This window comes from Cupressus sempervirens, chromosome 8 (assembly GCF_028749045.1).
Source record: "Cupressus sempervirens isolate cs-2001-9-10 chromosome 8, ASM2874904v1, whole genome shotgun sequence".
Lineage (NCBI taxonomy): Eukaryota > Viridiplantae > Streptophyta > Pinopsida > Cupressales > Cupressaceae > Cupressus > Cupressus sempervirens.
In genome coordinates this window covers 272,613,892-272,628,062 of record NC_143125.1, presented here as the reverse complement: position 1 = coordinate 272,628,062, position 14,171 = coordinate 272,613,892, and the positions used below count along the sequence as shown (strand labels likewise).

Here is a 14,171-nt window from a genome sequence, read left to right as displayed (position 1 = left end):
CTCAAGCCATGAGGCTTGATAGTGCATTGGATGTCCTTTCCTTGGACAAACCAAGAGCAAGGGGAAATCGAGCATTATTAGGTAAGTGTGAGTCTTTAGCTTGTATTCTATTCTATCCTTTAGTGATTTTAATTAGCATTTGACAAAAAAGCCAAGGGGGTGTCTGTTTTAAGTAGCCTATTGGCTCATTTTTAGGGTTTTAACGTGGAGCATTGAATTGAGTTGGAAGTAGATCAAGGGCTGAGGTTAAATCATCTCCAAGGTTATTATTATATAACATTCTAGGGTTCGTTTAGGGTTCATTATGTTATCAGCCTTCATATTACTAAGATTCATTGAAAGTAGCAACAAGCACACATTTGGAAACAAGTAGAACACGCCTAGTTCTGCTTTTCTGGGTATTTTGAAAAGGACAGCTAGGGTTCGGAGACATTCTAAGGCATTTGTGTCTAAATCTGCATACTGTTAATTACCTTCATCTCAAAAAAACAAAAGTCATGGTGAATCAATTCTTAAGTTTCCGGGCAGATTTAGAACTATTTTCTGCAATCAGTTTTTTGTAATCTGAACCTAAATCTGAGTTGCTTGAAGAATTCCTTATATGCAAAAAAAAAATCAGAATTTTTCGGGTACTATATTTCAAAAAAAAGATTATGCTCATCAATTGATAAGTAATGCACAACACTTGGTGAAGGTCTTTCAAATGGGGTTGCAAGCAGAGTGGGTTTAACCATAGGTCAAAATCTCATTCTCTGCCACTTATCGGTGAGGCCAAAAAAAAGGTTATCGGCAAATACCGGAGATAAATCGGCAACTTCTCGAGAAATATCAAGAACTTTCAAAAATAAAAAATTAATTAGAAAATTTTTTTTTGCAAAATTCAATAAGGAGATGCATCTAATGAGTCAGTAAATCAATAAACAAACCAAAAAAGCTGATCTAGATGTATATATAAATGCAATATGTAACAAATTTGCATCCTCGTGCAGAATGCCAATGGCTGGCAGCCATAGTCAGAGACTCTAAACTCTGAAGCAAACTAAAATAGCCAATTGTCTTTGTAAAAAGGATAAGCAAATACAAATGTCAAATACAATATGAAAGTAGTCTACATCTTCCTCTTCCCCTTCCTAGTAGCTCTAGTAAAAGCTAGTCAACTTCAAAACCACTTGCAATGGATCTACAAGGCCAAAGACTTGATCTCCACCAAAACCCCTCTCCTCTCCTCCAAACACTCGAAATTGCCAAATAAACAATGATTGGGTAAGTCGTTGGGCATCCCAATTTCACTAGTGGCGCCCGCAAGAAGTTCGCAATTTATCGCAAAGAAGTGGCCAACCTCTCACCAAGAATTTAAGGTCTTCTCGGCATCAATTTCTCGAGAGAAAACCGTAATTTTTCTCATTTTGCAAAAGTTCTTGTGAGAAGCCAAGATATCTGCCACTTATCAGAGAGATTTTAATCTATGGGTTTAACCATGGAGGAAACTCCATAGTTAAGCGCGCTCAAGCTGGAATAGTACTAGGATGGGTTACTTCCCCAAAAATCCCGGCACTTCACCCTTGTGAGCATCACCTAGATCCAATGAGTGCTGAGTGTTTCATTTATTCTCATGAGAGATGGATTCGTGTGAATCACTACTTCATGAAACAAGAGTCAATGAGTTTGACTTAAAAACTACACAGTTAAATCCTGGTAGCAATATCACAATTCATGAAATTGCTTATTCACATGGGATTTTGTATTTCGGGTTCTCATAATTTTTCCCTTAAAATTTTCTAGATGGTTTTGCATTATTTTTCCCTTAAAACTTTTTGGGAGAGTTTTATAATTTTTGTCCATAAAAAATGATTGTGGGTTTTGTGAGATATTTTGCCTTAGAAATCATTTTGCAAAAGGGTTTTACCCTTTTATCCTTAAAAAAATAAAATTTTGTATGCTGATCTGTGTCTCAGATTTTGTGCCAGCTACTCATTGATGTTTCAATGCTTGGTTTTGATTTTCAATTGTATCCTCAAAAATTATTTCTGGGAATCATGACTGGTGTTGCTGGTCTCCAGTCTTTTTATTTTTTCCAAAAAAATCATTGGAAAGCTTTGGCAATTTACTGCACAAAAAGCGGTTTCTTGCAGCTATCCTAGATCGCACCTAGAGTTGCGAGGGCAACAGTCTGGACACGGGGGTTTGTTTCTAGCTATAGGGAGTGATACCTTTGTTTCCCAGCATCACGTTGGATGGTTTGTAGTTATCTTGGTCATTGCCAGCAGTTCTGCAGATTCAGGGAGGGTCTCGGCAGCAGGCTCATGTCGTAGAGTATTCTGATGAGAAGGGGGCAGCATTATATGCATTCGTGACCAAAAGACCTGCAGATTGTGTTTTGTAGGGTAGTTACTATGATGACCATTAAGGGAGGTATTAAAATAATATTGTAATGAAATAATTGTTGTGGTGGATCAACTAGCAAAACCAGAGCCAGGTGGAAGAACATTATATATCCTTCATAGTCTCAGAGTCATAAAGAATTATGTCAAACAGCCTACTACTCAACTCTTTGATCCTTAATCTTGTATATTATGTTACCATAGCAGACCAACAGATTATGATGTTTTGTAGTTCTGCTATTTCCTTTGTTACTTTGTAAAATATGGCAAGTGTATGAAATGCTATCATGGGTAAGTTTTGGTTCTTAATTTTTTATTATTTTAATGACATTCCACAAGTTGCAGCGTGTTACAATTTCCATGTTTGTATTTTAATTTCCCATTCGTAATACCATGTTTGTAATTTAATTTCCCATTCTTAATAAATTTGTATTTTGCCTATTTTATATTTAATAAGGACAAAATACAATTTAAATTTAATCATAAGACCATAGGTGAAACAAGGAGTCTCACTGCATTGTATAACATTAATATACTTACATTTTATGTCCCTTACATAGCAGACTGACAGATATTGTTTGTGGTTATGCTATTTTCTTTGCTACTCTATAAATTCTTATATGTGCATGAAAGATAAATTAATAATAGCACACGATGTGTCAGACAAATAAGTTTTGATTTGATGATAATCTCAGTTCGTATTTAGGACTTTCCAAATTCAAAGATATTTAGTTCTTGGTCTTTTGAAAGCTATTACAGATATAAAAGACCAGTATAAACCTGCACTTATGTACTTTATTTATCTCTGCTTGAGATAGTATGCACTTTGCCCATCAATAAACCAATAGAATTCGAATATGATTTTAATACCATAAGTGGGAAGTGGTCTCTTACCGCATTGTATACCGATTTTAGCTTGGGAAGTTGTTTGGGTGCAATCACTGAGAGAGAAACAGCATACTGAAATGGAAATAGAAAAAATTAGCACTGCAATAATAACTGGTATAAAGTAATGAGTTTCACAAAATCCGCAAGCTGCTATATCCTCCAGTTTATTCTGAGAGTAAAATTGACCAATCTATTTTACATGCCTGCACAAATGCCTTCGCAACAGTATCTGCATCGGCAACCCATTGCATTGGTTGGAATTCTGAAGTTGTGTTCTGCTGACTTGGAGTATGGCCATATGGTCGTGGTACAGGAGTTGCAAGAGGGTATGGATTAGATGCAGCAACTAACACACAGTGACTTTGGCTGTCCATCCCCTGTGTCATCTGAGGCAGAGTATGGCTTGATGCAAGCAACTGACAATAAAGTATTAAGGAAATTTCAGAAAGTGCATATCAAGTTTATAAACAAGTTTCATTTAGTATATCAAGCTTTTCTTTAGCTGCCACTATTTTAAGTAGCCATCGTTTTCAAGAAAAAAAAAACTGTAGCCTCCAAAAAAGATTTCCTTTGCAATTGGACACTAAACCTGACTTTTGAAGATATAACATATTTGAACTATAGGACTAGAATTCACTAGCTTGAATTATTTTTAAATAAAATGAACTCAACATGTCAGTATTTATCAACTATATGGCCTAAGTATGTTAAACAGCATTGCTCTTAGTAGTTCTTCATTGACCACTAACCATCTCCATATAAACAATCCATAAAAAAGCTATTGTTAAGTTCAACTTAAAGCTTTAAATACCGTTAATGCATCGGCAAGGCCTTCTGCTATGGCAACCTCCCCAAGGCCACCAGCACAGAAATTAATATTTGAAAGCCACTGTTGGAAAGTGTCCAAGCTGCTTGTCCATCCACTGCGTCGCACAGAACCAACTACAAAATAATGAAGAGATCATTTATTCTAGCATATGATAGAGAACCCGTACTCAAAATAATAGGATTTCAGATTCAATCAGAAGATGAATCTAAGGTTCCTTGGTTACTTTATTAACTATAATTTGACTATTAGTGCTATGTAAACAAGTAGAGAATTCTAACAGAAAAGCATGACATCATTAGAAAAAGTATAACAACATGAGTAGAGTTCAGTTACCAATAACATACCACTGTGAGGTCCATGACAGTAGAACTGTACAATTTGCATTCGAATGTTTGGCCCTGAACTCTTCTGTGGCGCACAACAAATTTGTAAATAAAAATTGTTGACTAATCAAATCATAAACTAAAATTACTGATAATACCTCAAATGAAAGTATGAAATAACTAAAACCACCAACACCCAATATTATTTGTGCCACAATGCAAATGACAAGGGTTGTGTTTGCTCATTTTCTTACAGTCAATCATAAAAGCATTGCATGCAAGCAACTGAGGCACAGATCTATCATCAACAAAGAATGACCCTCAATTTAGTCCAGAAGATGATAAAATTATCATTTGCAGTAGACTACAAGGAGCCTTTATATGCAGAGTGACATATTTCAAATAAATTAGGGTATCACCTGGGTGTAGTGGTGACTTGGTTGCACTGTTAATGGTGCAACCAAGGTTCAAATCCCCACCTGGCGCAAATACAAGTGCTAATGCTAGTTTGGGACCATCTTTATATGCAGAGTGACATATTTCAAATAAATTAGGGTATCACCTAGGTGTAGTGGTGACTTGGTTGCACTGTTAATGGTGCAACCAAGGTTCAAATCCCCACCTGGCACAAATACAAGTGCTAATGCTAGTTTGGGACCACCTTGTGATGCAGGAGCATCTTGCATCCAAAATAAAGGGGAGACATGTTGAATGTAAAATTTAAAATTTATAATAAAAATAAATAAATAAATAAAATTGTGGAGGAGAGAGAAAGTGACGAAAATTAGAGGGGAAATAATAAAAAATAAAAAAGAGAAAAGAAAGGAAAAGAGGATTTTTATTTTCGAGGTGCATGGGTGGCATAAATAGAAAATAATAAAAATAGTTGTCATTCCATTAGTCGAGGTGTGTAGGTGGCATTTCAGAAGTTTGTGGAAAGTTCCTTAAATCATGTATTTAATATTTGTTGGGTGCTTAGTTGTATTTGGGTGGGAATTTAATATTTATTTAAAGGTAGTTGTATTTACCTTTTATCCCACATTGGTTGTGTTTGTAATGTCTTGGGTTAGAAGTGCCTATTTAAGAAAGGTCTATTATCATTTGTAATCAAGTTCAAGAAATAGAAGTTCAAGGAGAAGTTTGAGAAGTAGAAGCTAGAAGGTGTGAAGACTTCAAGGTGTAGCTCTTGAAGTAGAAATTCTTGGTGAAGCTCTTGGTGTGCTCTTATTTGGGATTTCTCTTATGTTGAAGAATTTGTAAACTTCTTTTTGAAGAAGTCATATCTATCATATCATCTTGTGGGTGTTGTAAGGATTTTCAAGTATAATAAAATTGCTTGTGGAGCATTTTTTTTATTTCTCTTGGTCTCCATATTGTTGCTTTCTTGATTGTGAGTGGGTAAGGGTGGTGTGGCCCTCTATCAAGTGGTATCAGAGCGTATCTACATTACCTTGGTGGCTGTACAGGTAGTTGTTGAAGGGGATAACATTGGTAGTCATGCCAAAGATTGCATGAGGTGGGAAGGAGGAATTCCCCATTGTGATTATACAGGTATCCCCCTCTCAGTCTTTCAATGATGACTTAGAGTGGGGGAATTGCTTTCATGACTATTTTATATTATATGGCATTGTATATATTGGCTCGTTGATTTTCACCCCCTTTTGGTTAGGATCTCTTGCTTCCTCGTTGTGGTAATGATATCTATTTTCATTATTGTAGTTCTTTGCAATCTTGATCTAATATTGCAATTTGCTGTATTCTAGTCACATCAGTCTACACTCGTCCTTTGTAGACCACAATAGTATCTTGATGTACTATTGCAACTTGCTGTATTCCAGTCACATCAGTCTACAACGGTCCTTTGTAGATCATAATAATATCTCTATCCTCTTTATGTTATAGCTATTTTGACATCATAAAACGATTGACCTACCTTTTGAAGAAGATCATAATAATATCTCTATCCTCTTTATGTTATAGCTATTTTGACATCATATAACGATTGACCTACCTTTTGAAGACTTATAGATACCCAAATGGGAACCTAGATTAGGCTTGATAACTAAGGAAACTAAAGTGGTTATGAAATAACCTAACTTATTAAGAGTGGATGATTCTAAAAGGGGTTAACGAATAACCTGTGAGCAAATAAAATAATAAGAGCGTAAGGAATTAAAGGGTTTATAGGACTGAGCTAGATGAATAAATAATCTTAAAGATCTCATTTCTCAGAGTCAGAGTGTTATAAGTGCAGCATTGAAACTTTAAAACTAGCACAGTTGGAAAAATGTATTCAGCAAACTAAAAAGCAATCAATACAAAGACACTTGAAGCTGAACTCATATTTCGAACATGATTCTCGATGTGCTACAGTGAAAAATTGTTGTTATCCTGTGTCAATCGACAAAGGTGTAAATAATTTAGGAGGAAAGTGCATTGGAGGGTCAGTAAAACTACTTCACCCCTCTCATTCAGTAGTCCTCTTGTGTAAAACTGATCCGTTGATCCAGTTGAAGATGAATCTCCTCCTCAAATGTGTTAAATCCTTTCTTTAACTTGTTGGAGAGTAATAGACATCAACAGCATCCTGGGTGAGGGATGCAGTTGTGGATTGTTTGATGGATAATAGGCTCCTAAGATTACAAGACCATATGAACAGTTGACTGTTGCATTAAAACAGTTATATATTGATGAGATTAGAATATTGTGAATCATTTTGCTTACCTTGGAAACCCACGGTCTTCCCTGGATAATTTTATCAACATTACTATAAAAATTCTTAGCATGTTGTATGAAAATGAAACGTGGAAGAATCTCACATCAGCTAGTGGCTAGGAGTACTATGGTGAATTTTTTAAATTTTCCCTTGACCTAGATCTTGAGAAGTTATGTTAACTGGTTTAGAATAGGAAATTACATCCAAAAGCCTATCAAGGCACTTTTCCCCTAAATCTCCTCCCAAGAAATCTGAATCAAGATCCAATCTTTAGTCTAGATTATTCGTGGTTTGATTGGATGTGGTGTCTCAAAATCATCATGGATTATTTTGCTTACCTTGGAAACCCACAGTCTGCCCTGGACAAATGTATGAAAGTTACTTTATTAACCCTTAGCATGTACTATGAAACATGGAAGAATCTCACATCAGCTAGTAGCCCGGAGTATTATGTTTATTCTTTTCCCCTCACCAAGATCTTGAGGGATTATGTTAACTGGATTAGAGTAGGATATCACATCCAAAAGTCTATCAAGAAACTTTTCCCATAATCTCCTTCAAAGCAGTCAGAATCAAGATCCAATCTTTAGTCTAGGACTCTAGACTATTCTTGGTTTGATTGGATGTAGTGTCACAAAATCGTGTAATTAAATCCACTACAGTTAACCAAGGGATGCCAAGTGTTAAGCCACAAGAGTAGTAGAACCCAATATATTCCATGAGGTTGTCCTTTGAAAGTGTGTGGTCTAGCACATGTTTAGAGTCATACCCATTTTCATTCTGAAGCAGTTCACTCCAATTGTAGACCTGTTAAGAAACCAGAGCCATATCCCTTGTGAACCAGAATTGAAAGGGACTTCATATCATTTTTGTCTCGATATTTAATCAAGATTCCTCCAAGAAGAAATGGAGCTAAAATGTTTTGTTACACCCAATTAACACCCATTTTTGCTCCCCAACTGGTAAAATGCATTTGCTTAGTTTCTTGCCAAACTCTTGGTAAATATCATCTTAATTGCTGAGAGATAGCTGTGGAAAAGTCTCTTATTTGGTTTTGGAGGTACAAAAAGGTTAAGCTAGATGTACCCTAGAAGAGACACTGCTAGGCAAAAGATCTTCATCAAAATAGCTAACATGACTATGTTTAACATGTTAATGACAAACAGTTTGTTTAAGATTCAAGAATAATAAATCTCTATCTGCAATAAATCGGATAAATATCCCACCCAATTCTGCAATAAATCGGATAAATATCCCACCCAATTAGTTAACTGTTAAAATCATAGAAGTGGTCATCAAAGACATCCATAATATAACAAAAAACCAACAAAAAACACTACAGAACTCAGATCTTGAGTCAGTAAGGGATATACATCCTGCACTGTCCTCAATCAATAAATTTGTGATTACCTCTAAACTGCACATTGCAAACAATCTGAATAATTGCTCCACAGAAAAGAGTAGGCCCGTCCCAAAATCTTTCATATATGCAACAGGTTTAAGTGGTCAAGTAATTTTCCACCATCTTTTCTTTCCCACTTCTTCAGGAGTGAAATTCTAGATTTAAGTCTGCTGTGGTGAACACAGTCTTCATATATTCCAGATCCAAATTCAAGCATTAGATTTCATGGGTGAGCTTGAAGTCATTAGATAACCGACAAAGGACAAGAGAAAAATGTAACAAAGTATCAAACATTGGATTGGTTATCCTTGACGGCAGTTATATCTTTGTATATTTCAACTCCTCTATAATTGCAATCACTATATTTAACCCATTTCCCAACAAGACCCACTATCAAAGCTTGATTGTGTTCAGACTTTTTATAACACAAAGAGACAATAAAAGGTAGCATTTGACTCCCAAGACAAAAGAGTTAGGAAAAGGGATCATATTAGCATCATCAAGATGGTTTGAATCATTCACAAAGCAAAGTTTTCATGTTATAGAATTTTTTTACCAGTGATCATAGGGGCCAATTGTCTGTAGTTAAAACAGTTCTGAAGCGGAACCATGGGCTTGTTTCTAGAGAAACTACCAATGGCTTGACAGATGGCACAGGAGGGGCACTTAGAGTTTTTAATTCCACCTAGATTTACTGGACACATTGGAAAAACCCAGGGACCAAGCAAACAGTGTCCAAAGCCACTTGAAACGCTACACTAAGTAACAAGCCAACAGAGACAAAAACAAAACCAAAAATGATAGAGAATGAAAATCAAAGAGAAAGTGAGATAGAGGATCCATGGAGCCCACACACACTCCACAACTTTCCTCAACTGTGGCGTAGAGGAATCAGATCACCCAAAAATCACCAATGAAATAGTAACCTTTTATCTGTTGTAGATGGGTTAATTGTATTATTGACACAAGAACCAAGAGGACTATGGCAAAGTGTGAAATCTTCCTGTGTTTCAGTATTATCAATTGATCTTTGAAAGGAGGTTTTCTTTTAAAATACAAATTTCTATTGGGGAAGTATGTTTTTGAAAAAGAGTTGTAATGATTGGGAACTTTGTTTTTGAAAAAGCAGTGTAACGATTGGGAACTTTAATTTGAGCATTTAAATGCTATGTTCCCCCGAGTTTCCAGGATGAGGACGGTGGGACCACAAATATTTTTGGCGATTTTGGGGATTGGGGGGCAGCAAACAGGGAAGGGTGTATATATAGGCAAATTTTAAAATATACATTGAAATTTGCAAATATACATGTTATTCATATGAAACTAAGCACAAAGCATGTCATTTAAACATTATAGAACCTTAGCATACACTATTTGAATGCCATCTAGGAAATAATAACCCATTTCGGTACTCAATTGTCAATATGCATATCAATATGTGAACAAAAATATTTAAATATAATTTTAGCAATGAAAAATAACATAAAAATCTGGAAATCTAAATATGACCAAAGGCTAGAGGGTTGCCATTAAGTTTCATCATCATGTTCAAGTTCAAAATAGAAAACAAAATAGAGAAAGGTGAAGCAGACTGCTGCTCCTATTCTGCCTCTGCCACCATGGAAGTAAAAAAATCACCCTCTTCTTGCAAAATGAAAACCCCAACAAGCTGCAACACACTCCAACTTCAGGCAAACCCAAACAAATGTCAAAACAACCACAATGTGATCATTTTTACCTTTTAGGGCATTTGGAGGGGCGGGGCCCACTGGACGACCAACTAGGGACAAACAAAATATATTTTTTGCTTTAAATTATTTTTTTAAGCTTCATAAAAAACGGGGACAGTTGGCTGTCCCCAGTATGGTCGGGGACTTCTGGACGTCCCCTTTCTGTACCGTGGTCATCCCTTTTTTCTCCCAAAAGTCCCCAAGTACCGGGGATGTCTCTTGCATTTTTTGCCTAATGGAGGACAGCGGGGGGATGTCCCATACCCGTCCCCGCATCCCCAGGACATCCCTATCTCAGAAATCTTGGGTTTTCGGGTTGGGGACGCGTCCCCAGGGTGCGTAGTTTAAATGTGGCTACCACACAATCTGGAAATATCCTCCTACACTATGGATTTACAAAAGAAGCTAACTCAGCTAGTGAAAGAGCCTTTAGTCTATAACATTTACTGATTCCTGAACAACAATGAATTAATTCTGTGAAGTTGGATTGGTGAAGAAAAAAATTGAGAGGCTCCGGAGTAATTGGAAGCCAAAAAGGATCTAAGATAGGACACTGATGTGGATGTTGAGGGTAGAGTTCCTACAGGGAAATTCAAATGTGTCAAGAACAGCAGCTAAAAGGCTAAAACATTACTGAATTTACTGAATTACAATAATGAGTACCAGGATGGTGTGGTGTGGGTAAATAGTTTGATGATGCTGACAGTTCTAGATGTGGATTGCTTCAAAGGGCAGCAAGCGAATTCCAAGATCAGAATAAATATGCTTAACATAAATTTTACAGGGTACCATGCTGGATGCTAGGCAGTAATAAGAGGAGAAAAGCAACAGGCTCTCCCCAGGATGCTAGCATCTCAAAATGGATAGGCTGTAGCTACATGCAATCAGTTTAACTTTAATCTACGATTGTCTGGGTGCATTGGTGGTGTTCACTTTTTTCTGTGTCTCACTCTGTGACTGAGCTGAGCAGTGAAGAAAAAAGTTGATTTGTTCTGTTGTCAGTGGTGTGTGCAGGTCTTACTAGAGAGTTTGCACCAGATTGATTTGAAAAAGTAAAAACTGCTTACAGTAATTGCATCCACTTGAGTGTTGCCTTCTTGAAAATGTCAAGGTAGTAATTAGAAACAAACACAACGTAGCTGTACTTTGTTCCACATGGCCGGAATTGTACATGAACAATTGATAACATAAGGAGAAAATTTGTTTTACTTGCCTATACCCTAGAATGATATGTTTATGAGTCATACAATCTGCTTCCCAAGAAATATGTGTGAAGAATTTAAAAATATGCTAAGATTTTTTTATTGATTGAAAACAATATGCCTGCAAATTGGAAAGGCTTTGTATAGATTAATATGAGTCTCACAACAATGTTATGCAAATGCTCATGAGGATATAAGATACAAAGGATTCAGGAAAAGTAATTCGCTTTAGTTTTTCATACTATGACCTGTGGTCCTGTGAGATGACTATTTGTGGTGAAACATGCAAAAATAGCTAAAATAGTATAATGCCATGGATTTGATAATGTAAGCCAAGGTTGAACCATGAGTCAAGGATATTTCATGCTTCTTACGACCTACAATCCAATACCATGGAGCCACTCTGCCACAGTGCTATTCACTTATCTTGCAGATAGTAGATCTTTATGCATAGAAAACTACTTCCATCATATATCGCTTACTTTAGAAATAAAATCTGTAAGATGAGATACACAAATTTTTAAAAAGAAAATACAGAATTTGAGCAGAAAAAATCACTATCTAACAATAGCATGCAACAAAACTATTAGTAATAAATTCCAGAAATCCACTCAGCGGGAGCATCACTTCATAAAAAGACAATATTTTTCATTACAGAGCATTTCAAAGTACCTGACTGCCCGGCTCATTTCCAGAAAAGGACCTGCATGCACAATGTACCAAAGTGAGACCTAAGATAGAGAAAAATCAAAAAAGGAAAGAAGGAGAAATGCATGCCAAATTACATCAGTGTCTAATTCTAGTTTAGCTGTCATGAAATTGCTAGAATTCTAACAAAGGCAGCAAAAAATTGGCACTAAAAATTTAAAAAATTAGAAGTCGATTTTCCTCTAAACGTGGAGAGATATGACAGTAAATATGCCCAGATTAATAATGTTAATCAAAATCAAATGAATTCGTTGCAAAGCAGCCTTTCGCAATAAGTTTTCGTTCAAGCAAACACTCAGGTTCCATGACTATCATGCTTCTTAAACTCATTGAAATTTTGAAAAACACGATGAAAGTGAAAAGTAAATCCAATAGACTCCACTAAAGTATTGAGAAGCGATCAATGAAAGAGTGACAAGAACTATTCATGTCCTTTAAGTGACAAAAGGCTAGGTGAAAATGAAAATGTGGCATGACTTTACCCCTCACAGACATATAGCGAGTTTCTGCTCCAAAAAGTCCAATCAGGTCCGACGACTACCTTAGTTATCACACTTTTACAACGTAACTTTAACCAAAACTTAAAATTAACTCATACAAACAAAAAAATGTAGGAGCGTCAAAGAAATTAGCTGATGCAGTAAAACCATCAACACTAAATAGAAGAAGCCACAAAATTAAGGAGCCGTATTAAAGTGTTGAAATTGTGCTCTCCGAAAAGTAAACATGTATCCATTGACATATTTATACTTTGATTTGGTAGACTATCTTCGCCGGACAAGCAAAAGAAATGATTGCTTTAGTTTTAGGTCATCAAGGTTCAAATTGAAGCAATTTGAAATCAAAACAAGTCCTTCACTAAATTTCTGTCGTAACAAATCAAAATTCTTTAATCTTAGAGGTGAAAAAGTTCATATGGTGAGAAAGCGAGCAAGAATTTAGAAAAATACGATACAGTAAAAGAATCACCTGATAATCTTGTCAATGTACTCGGAACGTAGCAGAGACCAGTAAGGGCCGAGGGCTGCAGTTCCTTCGACTACTAGTACTAATTGGTGGAGACTTGAGTTTCCCTGCGTATTCATGTTTACTTAATGGCAGAATTTTATATAATTACACAGAATTATTGTCTGCAAATGGTGATCCGCGTGCTTTGCAAGAGCCGTCGCTGAAAGCGGGGATTTTATGCACTCAACGCTCGAGCGCAAATATTTATAGAGGTAGTTCGACGACTGCGTAACGTAAATTTAAGGAAAATTTACGTGGAAGGCAATTTCCTCCATCTAAACTGTCGTGCATGCCGACCCTCACATGGACAACTTGCAGCCTTCCCTTCGCCTCCAGCGGGCGTCTCAATTTTTCCGGAGGGAACACTAGCTACTTCCCCATTCATTATTGTGGTGGTGTTAGTGGATCATTTTTCAATTTTAGAATGCATTTTAAATTTTAGAAATTATTTAGATTGTATTTCCCAAGATTTGTTAAAATAAATGCTAATTTGAAAAATATTTTTAAAAATACAGAACGAATGTTTTTTCATATTTAAGATTTCGAGATTTTCTTTTTCAATACTAAGTTAGAAACTTGTTATGTTATAATTATGAAAATAATATTTATTAATTATTTTATAATTAAGTTTTTTAATATTAATTTGAAATTTTATCATAATTAAGTCAATAGGCTTTAAGTCCGAAATTATATTTTTTCTACCAAATTGCCAATCCTACTCGTGATATTATATTTTTTTATAATATTTATCAATATTGAATTTTGTCTTTCATTCCCACTTTCTAATTATGTCATCTATCCTCTATATTTCTAATTCAATTTGTCGTTTATATTTTCTACCTCCTAGTTTGATGGATTTTATTTAGCCTTTGTTTATAAAGACAAGTTCTTGTCTTCAAAGTTGAATGCTTGAGATTGGTGTAAGAAGGGGTTCTATAACTTGGCAAAAACTCCATTGTTGTAAGTACAGTGACTTTTTTCCTA

General features: G+C 35.7%; 1 protein-coding gene across 2 annotated transcripts in view; it reads right to left on the bottom strand.

Moving 5' to 3' along the window:
* The window catches only part of PFT1 (phytochrome and flowering time regulatory protein (PFT1)), a 107,561-nt gene extending 93,980 nt beyond the window's left edge, over positions 1–13,581 (bottom strand). The window contains exons 1-6 of one of the 2 annotated variants that reach the window (XM_089797434.1): positions 13,149–13,581; positions 12,144–12,174; positions 4,443–4,506; positions 4,081–4,211; positions 3,473–3,685; positions 3,276–3,341 (exon numbers count right to left, since the gene is read on the bottom strand). In XM_089797434.1, coding sequence (XP_089653560.1) covers positions 3,276–3,341; positions 3,473–3,685; positions 4,081–4,211; positions 4,443–4,506; positions 12,144–12,174; positions 13,149–13,264 — 621 coding nt within the window. In that variant the 5' untranslated portion in view covers positions 13,265–13,581. The remainder of the gene's footprint in view (positions 1–3,275; positions 3,342–3,472; positions 3,686–4,080; positions 4,212–4,442; positions 4,507–12,143; positions 12,175–13,148) is intronic. The other variant, XM_089797433.1, reaches the window with a different exon arrangement.
* Positions 13,582–14,171: the final 590 nt, after the last annotated feature.